Below are 18,836 nucleotides of genomic sequence, written 5' to 3'. Positions count from 1 at the left end.
AGGTTCCCGCCACTCTCTTCCCTGGGGCTTCTGCCCCCACTGCCAGCCGGAAGTGGCTTTTCCTGCACAGCCGCTCCTCTCAGTGCTGAGCATGCGCGAATTTTGCGCGCTCGCGAAGCGTGGCTCGTCCCCGTCAGGCCGTCTCGCGTCTGACCAGCCCGACGTCCCCAGTTCAGCCCCCGCTGGGTGTCAGCCCCCAGGTCCTTCAGCAAAGTAACAAGGAGAGAAAAGAGAAGCCTCCCCCGTCCTCTCCACCAACCCCTCCTCGGGGAGCACGGCGGACCATGATGAGAGAAAAAGAGTGTCGTGTTTATTCACAAATCCCAGTACAGCCGCCCTGCGAGACTCAGGAAATCTGCCCCCCCACCCCCGGCTCCTGCAGGTCATGCCAGTTAGTATGACAACAGGAATGTCAGTCTGCTGAGAAGGCCAGCGCATCAGTTCAGGGAATGATGGCAATGACGCTCTGGAAGAGAGGACAGAGGGAGTGAATGCAGGGGACCAAGACGTCCGCCCTCAGCCCCCTGGCGAAGGAGAGGGACACTGACATTAGCTTCTCTGCCCTCCGACTTGCTTATCCTCTGGGGAACATCTCCGGGAGGGTGACTTCCAGAATCAGGAAGAATAGGGAGCCAGCCCTCCCAGGCTGAGGTGCCAGCAGCCACTGTAGGAGCCCAGAAGCCTTGTCTGTTCCTCCTCAGAGGGTCGCCTGCCACCCCCACGGCCCAGGAATAAACAAGGGTGTGCCCGGGGGCTGTTCCCACCGTCATCCGTCGTCCGTATGCCCCAGTCTCTTGCAGCTCGGGTACTAACCGCAAAGAGAAGAGCTAGGACTCTGCTTTGGGCCCAGAGTAGGGACCAGGGTCCCAAGGGGGCCTTTAGACTGGGGGGCGAGGGGGTGCCTATCAGCCGGGGAAGGGACAGAGCAGCAGGCTCCCCACTCCCCCCAGCACAGGCTGGTGGCAGCAGAGGGACTCCCAGCGGGTCGAGGAAGGGAGGGAATCGGAGGAAAGAGGGTGAGAAGTGTCACAGGGAGGGGAGGCTTTCGCAGCGCCTCCCTCGCCCCCGCGGGTCTGTTTTGCCAGCCTGTGTTCGCCTCCGCGGGAGTGGAAAGCAGCCAGAAGAGGAAAGCAGGGGTGAGGGACAAAGAGCAGGCAAAGGAAGGGAAAGCCAGAGCTGGGAAACGGGTTGCACGGATGGTCTCTGCAAGGCTGAGGGTCTGTCCACCGTGACGTTGTCCGGGAACGGGCAGTGGGAAGGGATCGTGGCTATGCCTCCAGAGACCGAGAGCAGAACGTAGAAGCCATGTGGCCACTCACCTTCCACAGAGCTGGAAAGTTGAGAAAGGCCTTGTTGACCGAGGCCTGGAAGTCAAGGACAAGAGGGTCGGTCACCGGCACAAGTCTCACCGCCCACCCTAGTAGGGCCTCCCCTCCCCCCACGCAGTCCTTGTGCTCAGGAGACTTACTCCAGATGTTAATGTTGTGGTTGCGCCCCCTCCGTGCTGGTGCTGGCCGGTGGAAACGCCTGGGTGAGTGCCCTGCGGACGAAGCCCAGACCGGCATTACAACGCCTCAGCCCTGGAGGGCCTCCCAAGTTCATCTTCCCCCTGACCTGCCGCCCTGGAGGGTGCCCGGGGCTGAGGTGGGGGGCATAGGCTGACCTCCTGCCCCCTCACCATCCGGAAAGGAAGCCCAGAGCCCATGTTGCTGTGGGAATTCTGTGAGATGGGAAGAAAAGCCTGGAAGGATGTCTGCCCCCTCCTGACTAGTCTTCCCCCAATTCCCTCTTATTTCTGTGAACGAATACCCTGTCGCTAAGAAGGCCCTGACTGGAAAGGGAACGCAGAGAAGCCACACAGATCTTCAGCCCCGACCTCAGCTCTACCCCCTTCTACATACCCTCTGGCCTGATCCCCAACCTGGGTTGATCTCTGCCCTCATTTTATCCCCAGATACTCAGCAGTGCCTCCACTGCCGTGGCCAGCCCTGAATCCCACAAGAAACCTCCGCCTCCTGACCTCTTCCCAGTGAAGACTGCTGTCTGACACAGAGCGCCCCACCCCCTCTACCTGTACACTTTCTGCAGAGTCCCTTCCTCCCCACCCACCCCTGGGTCCCTGCCTGGTGGGCGATGTCGCTGTCGGCTTCAAGGTCAAGGTCTGGACCAATCCTCAAAGACTCTTCATGGAGATTGGAGCATGGGGAATTGAGGCAGGCAGGGGTCAGCCTTCTAGTCCCCAAGCCCCCTCCCTGGTGCCTGTTCTGCTGAGTGCTAGCCACATGACCTTGGCAAGTCCCCTGAAAACCTCAGGGAGCTTCCATTTCCTTATCTGAGAATCAGGGAGTCAGCATCCTCACCCTGACTACCTCAGAGGCTTGTTATGAAAATTAAGCAGAAAAGGGCTTATCTCCAGAAGCCATTCCTCATGCCTCCTCTGATGCTCTGGGTTTTCTCAACACTCACTCTGTTTACACTGCAATAGATCTTGGCTCATAACCACTTCCTATTCCCCAGCAGAAGCTTCATGTGCCTCTCTTTACATCCCCCCGAAAGGTGGGGCGAGGTCCCTTTCACAATGAATGATACAGGGCTTTGCGATAAGGTGGTTTGATCCATCTGACCAGCGGAACCCAGAGAGGGAGCGTGGTCATAGAGCTGCCCAAGCTTCCTTCACTGAATGAAGGCTCCATGGACCACCCAGACGCCCCAAGGTTTTAACCTCTCCCCGCCCCCCAGCCCCTTCTCCCCCGTTCCCCACCCCTGTTCACCTACATTCAGCAGCTTGTTGGCCTCCTTGCCGGCTTGGTTGGCCCCATTATGAACATTCTGCTGCAACCTGTCCACCTCCTTCCCGGCCTGGCCAGCAGCATGGTGGACACCTTGGCCAAGTTTCTCCGCTTCCTTTCCAGCTTGGCCGGCAGCGTGGTTGACCCCTTGACCAAATTTCTCTGCCTCCTTCCTGGCCTGGTTGACCCCATCATGGACCCCTTGGACCACTTTGTCTGCCTCCTTTCCGGCCTGTTCAACGGCATGACGAACTCCCTGGCCAAAGTTCTCCCCCTCCTTCCCAGCCTGGTTAACTCCATGGTGGACCCCTTGGACTATTTTGTCTCCTTCTCTCCCTGCCTGCCCTGCAGCATAATGAACATCATGGCCAAACTTCTCTGCCTCCTTCCCAGCCTGGTTAACCCCGTGGTGGACCCCCTGCCCAAACTTCTCTGCCTCCTTCCCAGCCTGGTTAACCCCGTGGTGGACCCCCTGCCCAAACTTCTCTGCCTCCTTCCCAGCCTGGTTAACCCCGTGGTGGACCCCCTGCCCAAACTTCTCTGCCTCCTTCCCAGCCTGGTTAACCCCGTGGTGGACCCCCTGCCCAAACTTCTCTGCCTCCTTCCCAGCCTGGTTAACCCCGTGGTGGACCCCCTGCCCAAACTTCTCTGCCTCCTTCCCAGCCTGGTTAACCCCGTGGTGGACCCCCTGCCCAAACTTCTCTGCCTCCTTCCCAGCCTGGTTAACCCCGTGGTGGACCCCCTGCCCAAACTTCTCTGCCTCCTTCCCAGCCTGGTTAACCCCGTGGTGGACCCCCTGCCCAAACTTCTCTGCCTCCTTCCCAGCCTGGTTAACCCCGTGGTGGACCCCCTGCCCAAACTTCTCTGCCTCCTTCCCAGCCTGGTTAACCCCGTGGTGGACCCCCTGCCCAAACTTCTCTGCCTCCTTCCCAGCCTGGTTAACCCCGTGGTGGACCCCCTGCCCAAACTTCTCTGCCTCCTTCCCAGCCTGGTTAACCCCGTGGTGGACCCCCTGCCCAAACTTCTCTGCCTCCTTCCCAGCCTGGTTAACCCCGTGGTGGACCCCCTGCCCAAACTTCTCTGCCTCCTTCCCAGCCTGGTTAACCCCGTGGTGGACCCCCTGCCCAAACTTCTCTGCCTCCTTCCCAGCCTGGTTAACCCCGTGGTGGATCCCTTGACCAAACTTCTCTGCCTCCTTCCCAGCCTGGCTAACCCCATGATGGACCCCCTGGCCAAATCTCCCCGCCTCGCTTCCTGCCTGGTTGACCCCATGATGGACCCCCTGAATCACTTTGTCTGCCTCCTTCCCAACCTGTCCAGCAGCGTTGTTGACCCCATGGACAAGCTTCTCTGCTTCCTTTCCTCCTTGTCCGATGCCACCGTTGATCCCATGGGCTACCTTGTCCAAGCCGTTGTTGAGCCCCTGGATGCCCTTGTCCAGCTCCTTGCCAGCCTGGCTCCCCATGTGGCTAAGTCCATTAAAAACTTTCTCCACTTCCCTTCCAGCATGAGTGATTCCATTATTGATGCCTTCCAGGGCCTTGCCCACCTCTCTCTCTGCATTGCTCAGCCCCCGGTTGATTCCTTCAATGACCTTCTCAATGGGGTCATCATTGGCTGCCCATCCAGGAAGGGCCCCGAATAGCAGTAGGAGGGAGCAGGAGCTGAGCAAACTGGCAAGGTGCATGTTGTTGGCAGGGTGGGAAGGATGCAGAGAGGAGCCAGGGAGGCAAAGCTGCTATTTATCTTCTACTTCCCTCCCTCTTCTCCACCCCTCATGACTCAATTACCCTTGTGAGGCACTGACTTGGTCCCCAGTCAGGGAAGTATTTCCCTTGGAGCTCTGAGTTGAGCAATGAAGAGGAGGAGGAAGAGAGGGTGAGTCATGAATGGAGAACACTCACGTGGCATCTTTGCTTCTTGCCCATTTCGGGCCCTCCGCCCCAAAACCCAGATGGCCTCCCTTCCAAACACCCCCTCTTTTCATTCCTCACCCACTGTCCAGGCCTCCTCTCTCCCAACCCCACCTTCCAGCACCTCCGTCCTCAGGACCCAGGCCTGGTTCTTCACTCCTCTCAGGGGATGGAAGGATCCGGTTTCCCCAGCTCTGAGAGTCTGGGGAGATGGGAGGCCCAGTCAGGAGAAGGAGAGCACTCTTGGGGAGTTGAGGGGGTCATCAGACCTTGCTCTTACTGTTCCTGTAGACACCCCCGCTCCTACACGTACCACGTCCTAGCCTCAGGGGTCTTCTCCCTGGTCCTCAGCCACACCAGGCTCTTTCCTGCCTCATGGTCCTTGCACTTGCTGTCTTCTCTGCCTGGAATGCAGAACTCAGATCTTCACACAGTGAATTCTTCCTTATTCTGCTGTTGGCTCAAATGTCGCCTTCTCAAAAAAAGAAAGAAAGAAAGAAAAAACCACCCTTCCCTGGCTGTCCCTCAGTTATATTGGATAATATCATCCTTTTGTTTTTATAAGCACTTACCATGATCCAAAATTATCTTTTATATTGCCTGCATTACCTATCAGATTGTAAACTTCCAGAGGACAGGGCTTTTTGTGTTGGTCACTGCTACATCTCCAATATTTAGAACATTGCCTGGGGTTCAGCTAATATTTCTAGATTGAACAAACGGATGGATTAAAAGAAGCACTCCCCGAAATTATTTATGATGTAAGTATACATAGTATGCTTACTAAGGGAGGCCAAGCCTGAGCCTGAGTCTCAGAGGGTGCTGGAGAGAAGGGTGCCCGGGTTCCCAGAGCAGCGTAGGGCCCCTGGGGGAGGTTTACAGATTTTGGAGCCAGGACACATTCTCATAACAGAACCTTGGCCTCCTGCTTCCCAGGCCTTCGGCAAGGGCAGAGGACTGATTGCCATGAGCTGGGACAGGACGCAGTGTCTCCTGAAAAGCCGGTTGAGGCAGCCTCGGGGAGGGGCCAAAGACCCGGGGCAGCAGGAGACTGTCAGCCAGAACCTGGGCTGGAGGCCAGGGGCTCATCCTTCCTTCCCTCCTCCCCCTGGGGCCTCCTCGGTCCCAACCTAAAGCCCCAAGTGTTGACATGGTAGCAGGGGTTGGAGAGGGAACAGCCGGGAGTCTAGCCTGGGCATGACAAAGGCCACCAGAAGGAAGAGCAGGTGGTGTCTGGTAGGTCTGTGGCAGCATCACTATCTGGGGCTAGTTTAGAGGCAGGCAGAGACCAGAAGAATGAGAGCCAGTGTGTGGGTAAGTTGGGTGCAGGAGTGAAAGATATTTGGGTTTTGATGCCAAAGGGAGAGACAGAGAGGGGGTGGAAGTGGGATTCTTGGTGGGAAGGCTCGCAGGAAGGAATGTACAGGGTGTGAGCAAGCAGGGGTGGCAGAGTTATGTGCGTGGGTGCCCAGGTGTGGTGAGAATCTGCATGTGTTTTCAGGCTTTGCTCAAACGAGGGTGACAAGGCCACCCCCCTTGGAGGACCCGAGGTTCCACCCCGGGTCTGGGACGCCCAGGCCCAGAGACCCAGGGGCTTCTGCCATTTCTAGGCACTGCCTGTAGAGGGTGACTAACCGCGCCATATCTCCAAGCTTGAGCTCATTAGGTCTGTTTCCCAGTTTCACGCTCCAGGGACAAAGGCAAATCCCTGGGCAACCTCAGGTGTGGCTCTTCTGCCCTTGTCCGGTGCCTAAATGAGGGAGTTTCCCGCACCAGGAGATTTCAGGGTGGGGAGGGTGGGTGGTGAACTTCAGAATCCTAATCCACCCCGAGATTGAGAGGTGGGGAATTCTCCTTTTGAAATGCACTCCATCTTCTCCTTCCTCCCCTCTCTGCCCATCCCACCATCTCGTGTCAGCCCCAGTTCTTCTCAGACCCAATCCCATTTGCCACTACTTGATTCAGGACTTTGACGTCTTGTCACCATAAGAGATTGGCCTGGAGTCATCCTTTCTTTGCCATCCTCTTCTGCCTTTGGTCATGTGGCCCTGCTGCTTTTGGAGCAAGTCAAAGAGGTTTCTGTGGCCCAGCGTCACAGCAAACACTCCTGGGGAGTGTGGGGCAGGGGCCTGGGAGCGTATGGCCTGCCCAGAGCCTCTCCGCACAGGAGCTGTGCCCCCCGCTTCCCCGCCCTGGTTAGGATCTGCAGCCGTTTCTGTGGGCTGCCAAGCACTTGTTCTTGATGCTTTGGCAGGTCTTTTATTATTATTATTATTATTATTATTCTACATTTTTTAATGTTTATTTATTTTTGAGAGAAACAGGGTGAGCGGGGGAGGGGCAGAGAGAGGGGGAGACACAGAATCTGAAGCAGGCTCCAGGCTCTGAGCTGTCAGCACAGAGCCCCACACGGGGCTCAAACTCACAAACCACGAGATCATGACCTGAGCTGAAGTCTGGCACCTAACCAACTGAACCACCCAGGCGCCCCTGCTTTAGCAGATCTTGCCCATAAAGTCACCTGGATCTGGATTAGCCTTTGGGAAGATAGATCTTAACTCTGTTTCTTCTCTTGTTATTGGCTGGCTCCGATTTGCCATTTCTTTTTGCGCCACTGTTGATCCTTTATATTTTCTTAATGTTTATTTTTGAGACAGAGACAGACGGACAGAAAGAGTGTGCTCTGGGGAGAGGCAGAGAGAGAGAGGGAGACACAGAATCAGAAGCAGGCTTCAGGCTCTGAGCTGTCAGCACAGAGCCCCACACAGGGCTTGAACTCGTGAACCGTGAGATCATGACCTAAGCCAAAGTTGGATGCTCAATCGACTGAGCCACCTAGGCGCCCCAATCCTTTATATTTTCTAAGATAAGTTTTAATTGCATCTAGCTCTTCACATCTGTTGTAAAGTTGTACACAACTGGCCCCTCTTCAGTCCCGGTTTTATTTGGGTGATCTTCCACAGCCCCCGTCCCCCCTGCCATCGTACATGTTAAGTTTGTCCCCTTCTTGTTTAATTAATACCTGTATTTTGGTCTTGGGTCACTGAAATTTCCCCATCTGTATACACAGTTTAATTTCAGTTCCACCTCCCTGGACCATCCAAGCAGGAGAGCCTCACCCTCACCCTGTCCCACAGCAGGTGCTTGGCAAATGGAATTCCCATGAAGGCTTGGGGAAGGAAAAGAGTATTACGTCATACCGCCCCTTCTGGCTTCCACACCTCTCTCTGGGACGGTGACTCCTTCCTGACCCAAACCCCCACACCCCCTAAATCTTGGTCACAGCTCTGTGTCAGCTAGCCCTCAGGTGAAGGTGCCTGCCTGTGAGTCACAGATGTGCAAGCAAGCCCCCACCCCCAGGGCTTTAGAGGAAAGGGGCCATCTGTCCATCCGTTCTGTCCCGGAAGCTGCTTTGTGTCAGGCACAGTTCTAGGTGGCGAAGGCTCCGTGGTGAATGACAGGGGACACGTTGAGCAAGTAAATTAATAACTAGATCATGACAAACTATGTGAAAAGCCACAAGAATGGGATGCTGTGAGAGGATCTGACTTGGGGGTCGCTTAAATTTATGACCGGGAGTCAGAAGAAATGTGAGGAGGCAAGATTTCTGTATTCATGCTGGTATTTACTGAGCACTGTAGACGCCAAACCTTCCTCTAGTCAGTGGGATACAAAAGTGAGGGTAGACAAGCATCCTGCCCTCCGAGAGTCTAGTGGGCAGAGACGACCGGCAAGCAAATGAATAAACAAGATCATTTTTAGAGAGAGNAGTTTTGCACACTGGAACATCTAACGCAGGGACGGAAGTGGGACAAGGCTTCCTGGGAGGTAGGTGGGTTGAGGGGGTGAGGGTGATGGCCGGTAGTGACTGAGGCAGGAGAGAACTTCAAATGGGGAGTTAGGAGGGCCTCTCTTAAAGGGGGGCGCCGGAGGGAAGCCAGGAGGCAGCCTTGCAGGGGCACAGCACGGCTTTCCAAGAAAAAAAAAACCCAGCCAGAGCAGCTAACTACTCAGAGGCGGGTCAAGGAGCAGCACGCAGCCAGCGTACTCAGTGAGAGAGAGAAAGAAGGGCTTGGAGGCCTGTGTAAAAAGTTGGATTCTATTCTAGACCCCAGTGGCGGCCTGGGGGCTGCGGTGCACACACGCGGACGTCACACGCTTCGTGCTGCCGCCTCTGTGACGTCACCGGGCACTGTGACATCACGGCGAGAAGCTCCGGCCCCAGTAGGTCGGGCGCCCCCCACCGCAGTAACATCGCGCACCGCAGTAACATCCCGCCGGGTGTCCGGGGCGGCTAGGCCATGAAACCTTAGGCCATGTCGAAACGCGACATCGTCCTCACCAACGTCACCGTTGTCCAGCTACTGCGACAGCCATGCCCCGGTGAGGGAGGCGGGAACGGGAGAAAGGGCGGGCAGGAGCCCCCGCAGCCCCGAACTCCCTGCGGCGCGCGTGCCCGCCGCCCAGTGCCCACGAGGGAGGGGGCAGGAGGCGGGGTGCACCTCGTCCACCGCGGAGCCGCTTCCCTCCGTCCCTACCCCCTGCGCCGCTGGCCGACTGGTTTCTACCGCGATGGTGGCGGGCCAAGTAGCGGCCCCCATTGGGCTTGGCGCAGCCAGCGCGCGGTGGAAGGATGGAAGAGTGGCCGAGACGTGCGCCGGAGCCGCGTCTACGAGGGCGCATTTGTGAGAACGGCCGCAGGTTGTTGAAGACCTCAGCCAGCTGGGTTTCACGTAGGACGGACGCCCCTGTCGGCCAGCGCTAAAGGGCCGCTTGGGGCTTGGTGGGCTTTGTCCTCCTTGGGCCGCGCCTCGCACGTTACAGCCGTGCGCTCGTGAAACCTCACAAACACCTGGTGAGGCCAAGGTGTTTATCGACCCCAGTCAGGGCGGCCACCCCAGGGAAGAGCGCCAGCCGCCTCCCTCGGTGTCTCAGCGCCAGAATAGTAGAGTTGGGACTCGCAGTCCCCTGTTCGAAGCCATGGGGCCGCCAGCTCTACCGCACCCAGCCATAGGTGCACCCACACTCAGGCCAGATGAACCCACCTCTGTCCGGGAAGGCAACCCCGCATCCCCCGGCTGCCTCCGCACTGACCTTGGCTGGGAGTGGGCGGGGCGCCAGGGTCGGGGGCGGAGGGAGGGTCCCCCAAGAAGCTGCGCCAGGCAGGTCCTCTGCCGCCCTCTGCGAACCTCCCGCCTGCTCCGCACTCGCCCTGTGACCTCGGGCCTCGGTTTCCCCTCTGTGAGGCGGATTTATTGCTCATGCCTCACAGCACTCGGTGAGCAGGTGTACGCAAGAACTCAGCACGGCACCTAGCCCATGGCGGCACCCAGGAAATGGGAGCGTCATCTTAATTAGGAGAGTGCGCGCCCGCTGCCCTTGTTTCACCCACCAGGTGATGCTTCATCATTGGAGCTCCTTCAGGCTCTTCCTTTCTAGATCAGGAGCTCCCCTCCAGCCCAGGCACCCCACCTCTGGAGTGGAGGGGAAGAGAGAGGAAGCCTGGGGGGAAGGTGGGAGAGGAGGGCCACCTGAGTTTCCGTCTGGAAGGCAGCCCAGTGGCCTGATTCCCATTCTTAACCCAGATAGACAAATCTCCCTTTCGTGATGGCAGAAGCAGAACCCTTAGGGTGCAAACATCCTGAGTCGCCAAAACCACGGCCACTGACAAACACGAATACCTTTATGAACTGGCATTGCCCCTGGAAATCCACAGTCCAGGCTCAGACCACATGGACTGTGGCAGCCCTCAAAGGTCAGGGAGACCCACAGGCCAGCTGGCCCATGGCTCCCAGCCCCCCACCTCCCAGGTGCCTTTCCTTGATTCTGGCACCAAGAACACCCTCCACCTTCCTCCTCCAGACCCTCGTCAACCTCTTCTCTCTTCCTTTCCTCATAAGTACTCTTATAACAACTTCCTCCTTCTGTTGAGGTCAGCACCTCCTGGGCCTTGAGATCTGAGTCTTCACAGCAGCCCCAAGTAGAAGGTCCAGATGTGACACCAGGAAACAGGCCAGAGAGCTCATTCACTTGCTCAAGACCACACAGCAGGCAGGTGGCTGAGCAGGGGCTGACATGCAGGCCTGATTCCCAGCTAGAAACCCTCTGCCAGCCAGGCCCCCTGATTGCTGCCTCTGTCTTCCCTCCTCTCTTCAAGCCCTTATCTGCAGCCCAGCTAGCACGCCTCCAAACACAGGGGTGTTCAAATGCAGCATGGGAGCGGGAGCATGTACATCTGGAGAGGTGGAAGCTGGAGTGGGTTTCCATTCATTTCATGTTTTGATGTACCTGTATTTCCCAATACTCTGAGGATAAGAATCACCTGGAGTGCTTTTAGAATCAGGAGTCCTCGGCTTCAGTGTAGACTTATTGAGTCAGATTTCCCTAGGAAGAGGTCTACCCTGGGGTTCTTATCATTAGAACAGCTTGGAGACCACGGGGTTGGTGCAATTATTGGGCAAGTTGGGGAAATAATCTTTGAAATATTAATGTATGTGGCCTGTCTCCTAGACTCCATCATAAGCATCACATATATCACCACATTCAATCACAGTGACTCTCTGAGAGGTGTATCATTCCCTTCATTTTACAGAGGTGGAAACTGAGGCATAGACAATATCACCCCAGTGACTGTTAAAAATGCATGCATACTGAGTTAGAATCTCCAGGGGAGAGGCCCTGACATGGGTATCTTTTTTNTGGGGGAGGGAGGGGGGGGAGAGAATTCCAAGCAGGCTCTGCGCTGATAGTGACGCAGGGCTCAACCACAAACCATGAGATCATGGCCTGAGCTGAAACCAAGAGTCTGACACTTAGCCAACTGAGGCACCCAGGAACCCCGAGGCATTGATATTTTAAAGGAAGCCGCCTCCTGATCATTCTGTGGATCCGGTGGGTTGGGGAAACAGTGGGCTAGATGGCTTGCCACTGGGGGCCTGAAACCAGCAACAGGTTCTGGGTGGCAAAAAGGGTTCATTCTCTCCCACCATGGTGCAGCTCATTGTCCCCTCCCTCCCCAACAGTGGCCAGAGCACCACCTCCACCTGAGCCCAAGGTTGAGGAAAGGCCAGAGCCCCAGCCTGAACCAGAGCCAGAGCCAGAGCCAGAGCCAAAGCCTGTGCCAGTCAAGCAGGAAAGCCCGCCTCCTCCCCCTAAGAAGGTTTCTTTGGTCCGGAAGCTGACTGTGGGCATCAATGGGTAAGTCGGGCCTGGCCCAAGCCATTCCTGAAGGCTTAGGGCCCAGCCTTTCCTCTGGTTGCTGCCTGGGGCATCTCCCCATTTCTCCCCATCAGTGCTTTCATTCTGCCCACCCTGACTGAGGAATTACAGGGAGAGGTACAGGGGTCTACCCTTAGAGGGCTCACATTCTGGTGGGAACCGGAACATGACAGTTCAGTGATGCATGTCATGAATAGTATGGCAGTTGGGTGCAGTAAGGCTGGAGAGTGCAGTGGTAGCCAGTTCTGAGATGGGTGCAGCTCAGTGTGCTAAGAACAGGCAGGAAGTCAGTGTGTGGAGCACACTGGCATGGGGGAGGGGCGGGGCAAGCAAGGAGGAAAGGGAGGGAAGGGGGGGAAGCTGGTAGGGGCTTGGCAGGCCAGGTAGGCAGTCCAGATCTGGTCTTACTGGTTAAGAGCCATGGAGGTTTTCCAGGCAAGAGGCATAATTTGACCTAAGTTCTACAAGATCCATCCAGCTACAAGATTAGGGATAGGGGGATGGGCTGTGTGGGTAGAGGAAGCAGGAGAAGCAGTTAAGAGGCTGAAGAGGACATCTGGGCAAGAGAGGGCAGTGGCCACACTTTGGCTTCTTTCCCCAGACTGAGTCCCATCTAGTCCCCTAGAGCGCACCTCCTGTTATCTATCCCCTTCTCTCCCGTCCCCTCCTCTGCCTGCTGGCAAGGATTCGGAGGTCAACCCCCAGAACCCTTGTCCCTGGACAGATTTGGACGCATCGGTCGCCTGGTGCTACGCGCCTGCATGAAGAAGGGTGTTACGGTGGTGGCAGTGAATGATCCATTCATTGACCCAGAATACATGGTGAGCAGCAGGCCCATGGGAGACCTGGGAAAGGTGGGACCAGAGTGGGGGGGGGGGGGTCAGGAGAGCTCCATGGAAGGCTCCCAGATGCCATGTGGCTCCTTCACCGAGATGGGGACACCCTTGGGCTGCCCACTCCACCCCTGCCACTCAAGGCTGGAGTCTCCCACAGGTGTACATGTTTAAATATGACTCCACCCATGGCCGGTACAAGGGGACTGTGGAGTTGAAGAACGGACAGCTGGTCATAGACAACAAGGAGATCACCGTCTTCCAGAGGTAAGGGGTGCTGTGTGATGCGTGCCTGCAGCATATTAATGCAGGAGCTGTAGAGATCACTAGATGGATTCCAGCTCCTTGTGTGGGGCCCGGAACCCCTCAAATCGTGTGTTCACATGTCTCAGGGCACAGGGCTCGAGGGAGTCTGAGAAGTCCCTTATCCCTAAAATGGTGTGAAAGCACTAATTGAGAAAGGTGACCCACTCTAAATACTTTTTATTTAACACACATTTACATGTTTTCTCACAGGCATAGCAACTCGATATGTTTAACACTCAACTTCTGATTCTCCTTTGACCCCCACACCTACTCGTCTCCCTTTCCAGGAAATGGCACCACTACCTAGCCAGCCACTTCCACTTGGTCCTACACAGCAGCCACAGAAGCCTTTTAAAAACATCACCTAAACCTGATGACTCCCCTACTTAAATTCTCCAATGGCTTCCCATCCCGCCGTGGATAAAATCCCAGCTCTTGATGGGGACGCCAACACTATTCGCTCCCCCCTGCCTTTCCATGTCCTCCCAGCCAAGCTGGCCATCCAGCTCTTAGGACCCTAAACGAGCACCTCTTACACCTGGGCAATGCCGACCTCTTAGTACCCATTTCACATGGTTCATGCTGACATCAGTACCCTTCCTGCCATTGAAAGATAGGTTTAGAATCTGTAAATCAAAAGCTATAGTGTGAGATATTTAATATGCTTTCAAATATAAACACTTTCAAGACAAAAAAATTTTGAATTTATAAAATGGGAAACCATAACCGTACTTTCTAATGTAAATTAGAAGCCACTGTTGGCCCTGCTGCTGCTTGAGACCGTCCCACGTGCTGGCACGTGTGCTCCTGGCCTTCCCGCCCACACAGCCACTCCCAGCCCCTCAGTGTTTATGCGCGTGGGGCAGGAGGGCTGGTGACGAGGGCAGGAGGGCTGGTGACGAGGCGCTCAGGGCTGGATGCGGAGGACTGCGGGAGGAGGCGAGACTGCAGAGCCCCTAGTGTAAGCTGCCTGAGCTAAGTTTGAATTCGTAACCCCCAACACAATTCCAGCAGAGCAGTCACTGCTCAGACATCCTGTGTCCACTTCTTGCTCAGCCTGGCATTTCCGCCACCTGGGGCCCTCTCTTGCCTTCCCCATGCCCACAGAGCTGCCCCCTCCTTGGTGTGCACCCAGCACTCGGGTGCTGCCTTACCTGGTGACTCCGGCAGCTCTTCCCTGTTTGCCCGCTCCTTCACTGCACTGCAGATGCTCTCCAGGAACTTGGCACAAGCCATGCTGCTTGTGTGCTTTACCCCCACTTCACTCCTTCCTAGTGGGGTGACCTTGGGCGAGAGATTGAGCTTGTCCTAGCCTGTGTTCTACAGTACCTGCTGGGGATGATGCTCATACCCACCACAGCGGTAGCAGGGAGTACGACCGGAATTAACAGGTGTGTGGGGACACTGGGAAGGGTGCTTGTCCACAAAGCCACACCCTTCTCGTAGGAAGGGCCCTCTTGCTTTGTGTTGCCATTACGGCTTTGACACTGCAGACGCAGACCCTGGCTCTGGGTAGGCTCCGTACTTCCCTGAAGAATGAACAGAATCCTCAAAACAGCCTTCTGGGCAGGAAGGCAGGGCTTGTGACAGCCTAGAAAAGGGGCTGGGGGTCTCCCGGGATGCCAACTCGGCAATGGCGGAGGAATATGAAGTGCTCCCCCCTCCACCGCAACTTGGAAGGCAGGAAAAGGGAAGCAGAGAAGAGCCGGTGGGCCAAGTGTGCCCTGACAAGAAAGAGATGACCAGAGAGCACCACGTGCAGTGGTCCCGGGAGATGGGAAGCACCTCGTTCATTTGGTCGTTCAGCCACCGTTCATTTTCCCGGTGCCTCCAAGGCCAACCGGCCTGACCCCCAGCCAGCTCCGCCTCCCACTCTCCTCCCCTCTGCCCGGGTGCTGGCTCCTCTGGAAATGCGAATAACAGTACTTACTCCTCAGGTCTCCAGGGCTAAAGGAGTTCAATACAGGTAGAGCACTTCTCAGTGCTAACAACCTCCCCCCGCCCCAACACTGAAACCCTCTGGAGGGTGAGACTCAGTAGTACAGAGTGGTCTAGAAAACAAGACAGATGCTAACAAACAATCACAGAAGAAAAAACCACTGTTGTGATAAACCCCGTGAAGGAAAAAAACCGGTATAGAGTTTATTCATTTATCACTTGTTGGCTAAAGCCAAGTAGAAAACCCCAAACGCTAGATGTTTGATGTTTCAAATACAAACTTTAGCTATCGAGTGGAAATGTGAGCTTCTCAAACAGGAAACAGAATCTCCTTTACTTTCAAATGTAAACTACTAGTCAGTCACTGTTCAGTTCTCCCCTGGGATCCGGGGGATGTAACGTGTCTTCAGAGACTTGCGCAGCCTCGCGCACCAGGCTCCTGGTGCAGTCCAAGGGGGACGAGGATGGCCGTGGGGAGACTGTCAGGGCTGGGAACCAGAAGCAGCAGGGCAGGCCACACCCTCCCGGGGCCCACATTCTGGTCAGCATATGTAGAACGGGCCTGACCTGGCTGGGAGCAGTCAGGGAGGGTCCCCCTGGGGGGACTTAGGTCACGAAGGCAGCAGCTTGGACCCAGGCATAGCAGGCATGGTAGAGTCAAGGAAAGAGGCCCGCAAGGTGGGGTTAGTGATGAAAGGCAAGACCAGCAGGGTGGAATCCGTCGGGACAGCTAGGTATGGGGTCGGGAGAAGAGACGGCCACAGGCGAGGCAGGAAAGGCGTCTGGGCAGCCTTTTGAACAGTGAAGGCCATGACTGTGAAGGCAAGGCCACGCAGGGACAGACTGACTCCCCCGCCACCACCCTCCACAGCAAGCAGCCCAGAGACATCCCCTGGAAGTCTGTGGGGAGCCCCTATGTGGTGGAGTCTACGGGTGTGTACCTGTCCTTAGAGGAAGCTTCGGTAAGTGGGGGACGGGTGCCTGGGGCGGGCTGGCTGGGGGTGATACTCGGAAGTGCCTCCTGACACCTGTGCTCCTTCTCTAGAAACACATTGAGGCAGGTGCCTCGCGCGTGATAATCTGTGCACCCTCACCGGACGCACCCATGTTTGTCATGGGGGTAAACGAGACCAACTATAACCCTGGCTCCATGAAAATCGTCAGGTAATGGGCAGCAACGTTCTGAAGTGTGTGGGTGGCACGCAGACGACGTGCCAGCCTCTTCACCCCTACTCCCAACAGCCCCTGGTGCTGCTTTCACATCGCCCTTCCCAAAGCCTTCACAGCATGCTGTTAACATTGCCCTGAGACTTAGAAGGGCAGGACTCCTGGAGAACATGTCTGGCGAGCCGCTCTGGCCGCACCTCTGGTGGCCCCTGCACCTCTGGTGCACCTGCACCAGTGACCCCTCCCCTCCCCCTCCTGACTTTCACAAAACCAGGCCTGTGTGCATAAACCAAGAGGTGAGGGGTAGGGCTGGCTCTGCAACTCACCTCCCGGTGCCTTGCATCCCTGGGCCGTTTCAGCAACGCGTCCTGCACCACCAACTGCCTGGCCCCCCTTGCCAAGGTCATCCATGAGCGATTTGGAATCGTGGAAGGGCTAATGGTGAGCTGGAGAGGGGCTGAGGCAGGAGGGAGGGCAGGGAAACCCTACATCTTTCTCCAAGGACTTGCTTAGTGTGTGGTGGTAACAGGGGGAGATTGGTTTGGGGAGGAGGAGCCTCTTAAACACTGCAGCTTGCAGACAAGGCTAGACCCTCCTGTGGCCTGTGGTGGTGCTCTCCCCCTCCCCCAGCCTCCACACCTGGGTTACCGCCTCAGGCCTGGGAGAAAGAGGCATGGGAGCTAAGGAGAAAGAAGGCCTCACCTCAGCCCTCTTCCTCTCCAAGACCACAATTCACTCCTACACTGCTACCCAGAAGACAGTGGACGGGCCATCGAAGAAGGCCTGGAGAGACGGACGGGGTGCCCACCAGAACATCATCCCAGGCTCCACAGGGGCTGCCAAGGCCGTGGGCAAAGTCATCCCAGCCCTCAAAGGGTATGATGACCCCTTGAGGTGTCTATCAAGGGGAAAGCAGACACAGTGAGGGATAGATGGAAAAGTCTCTGGGTTCTGACTCCCACCCCTAATGTGGGATTCTCCAGGAAGCTGACGGGAATGGCGTTCCGGGTGCCAACCCCAGACGTATCTGTTGTGGACCTGACCTGCCGCCTGGCCCAGCCTACCTCGTACCAGGCCATCAAGGATGCCATAAAAGCAGCAGCCAAGGGGCCCCTGGCTGGCATCCTTGCCTACACCGAGGATGAGGTAGGGGCTGAGGAGGGGGACCCCGGGAGGAGCCCTCTGAGGAGGAAATGTGACTTCCCACTTGCCAAAGACCTGCTCACAACATATCAAGATAGGGACTGCAGGGCTGGGAAGGTCTGCTTTCCCTGCCTCAGGGTCTTTGCACTTGCCATTCCTCTGGTGTGGACAGCTTTTCTTCCAGGTGGCCACACAGTCTGCCCTCACCTCCAAGTCTCTATCTATCCTCAATAAGATATTCTCTTTCTGGCCCTTTCTCTTACCTGAAATTTCATTTCATAGTCACTGCTGTCACTGCTAGCATGTGCAGAAGAAAGCACAGACTTTGGGACTATCTTTTCACCTCTGTGGCTCCAGCCATCTTCCCAGGGTCTGGCACACAGCAGGTGATCAATACATGCTTAGTGAACAAGACAATGGCTCCCATTTTTCAACACTTACTTAGGGCAGGCTCACCATCCCATTGCTCCCAGTCATGCCATCTCTGTACACCCACCCACCTTTGGTGCTGCCTCTGCCCTTCAGTTCCTACAGGCCCACTCACATAGCCACCAGGACCTCATTCTAAGCAAATCAGATCGCATACGTCCCTCCCCCCCAACACCTTCTTCTATGGCCTTAACACCACCCGAGGCCCAAGGCCTCAGGGCCTCTGTGTTGTAGCTCCTCCCACCTCGGGCACCGCTGAAGGCCTGAGTTGACCAGATCCTCCTAGACAGCCAGACCCAGCCTGACCACCTCCCCTCGGAGAGGGCCTATGTGCTGGCCGGCTCTAAGTGCCTGCATCCTTACCGAGACGTGACTCTGGTGCAGCATAAAGGCGGTTGCCCTCTTAGTCCTTTGGCCACGTTCAGAGGGCAAAACCCCAGTGTGCTTTCCTCACACCGTCCCCGGAACCCGGACACAGCAGGGCTCCACCAGATATTCTAGACGAATGGATGGCCAATTCGTGCCTAAGAGTCGGAGCCTGAGCTCCTGGAGATCCTTGCTCGGCGACCCACACTTATCTTGAAATTCGAATGCCCAGGTTGTCTCCACGGACTTTCTGAGCGATACCCACTCGTCCGTCTTCGATGCCAAAGCCGGCATCGCGCTCAACGACAACTTCGTGAAGCTCATTTCCTGGTAAGGGGGAAAGGAGTCCGAGAGAATGGGGAGGGGGCTGGGGGGAGAGACCAGGAGTGCTCGGGAGGGATCCCCTGACCCGCCTCCTCCCTCCCCAGGTACGACAACGAATACGGCTACAGCAACCGGGTGGTGGACTTGCTCCTCTACATGTTCAACCGAGACGGGTGAAGCAGGATAGTCCCCTCCTCTTCTCCCCTGGGCTCCGGGGCCTGAACCTGTACCTCCCGTTCCTGCCTCCCCCGGGGAAGGAAGCTGCCCGGTTGTAAAATAAAAACACAGAGTGCTCACTGTCGCGCCCGTGTCTCCGCGCCGCTCACAACGGGGTCACTGCGCGCCCCGCGCTCTACCGCGCTCCCCCGGCGCCAGCGGCTGGGGTACAGCACCTCGCGGCGGGGGTTCAA

At 56.6% G+C, this 18,836-nt stretch overlaps 2 protein-coding genes across 2 annotated transcripts; one reads left to right on the top strand and one right to left on the bottom strand.

Moving 5' to 3' along the window:
• Positions 1 to 313: 313 nt before the first annotated feature.
• On the bottom strand, positions 314 to 4,612 carry SBSN (suprabasin). Its single transcript, XM_077773737.1, has 4 exons — positions 2,776 to 4,612; positions 1,469 to 1,540; positions 1,320 to 1,364; positions 314 to 466 (listed from the first exon to the last, which is right to left on the bottom strand). The coding sequence occupies exons 1-4, from the start codon at positions 4,474 to 4,476 to the stop codon at positions 443 to 445; spliced, it is 1,842 nt and encodes a 613-aa protein (XP_077629863.1). The 5' UTR covers positions 4,477 to 4,612; the 3' UTR covers positions 314 to 442.
• A 4,286-nt stretch (positions 4,613 to 8,898) lies between these two features.
• Positions 8,899 to 18,722, top strand: GAPDHS (glyceraldehyde-3-phosphate dehydrogenase, spermatogenic). Its single transcript, XM_077773779.1, has 11 exons — positions 8,899 to 9,085; positions 11,725 to 11,899; positions 12,645 to 12,741; positions 12,914 to 13,020; positions 15,869 to 15,959; positions 16,043 to 16,161; positions 16,524 to 16,605; positions 16,889 to 17,040; positions 17,148 to 17,310; positions 18,335 to 18,432; positions 18,531 to 18,722. Exons 1-11 carry the CDS (start codon positions 9,019 to 9,021, stop codon positions 18,601 to 18,603), a joined length of 1,224 nt encoding a protein of 407 aa, XP_077629905.1. The 5' UTR covers positions 8,899 to 9,018; the 3' UTR covers positions 18,604 to 18,722.
• The last annotated feature ends 114 nt before the right edge of the window (positions 18,723 to 18,836 follow it).

Source organism: Crocuta crocuta, unplaced genomic scaffold (genome assembly GCF_008692635.1).
Source record: "Crocuta crocuta isolate KB4526 unplaced genomic scaffold, BGI_CrCroc_1.0 scaffold267, whole genome shotgun sequence".
Classification (NCBI taxonomy): domain Eukaryota; kingdom Metazoa; phylum Chordata; class Mammalia; order Carnivora; family Hyaenidae; genus Crocuta; species Crocuta crocuta.
Note: the sequence above shows the minus strand (reverse complement) of the source record. Positions and strands in the feature narration are given on the sequence as shown.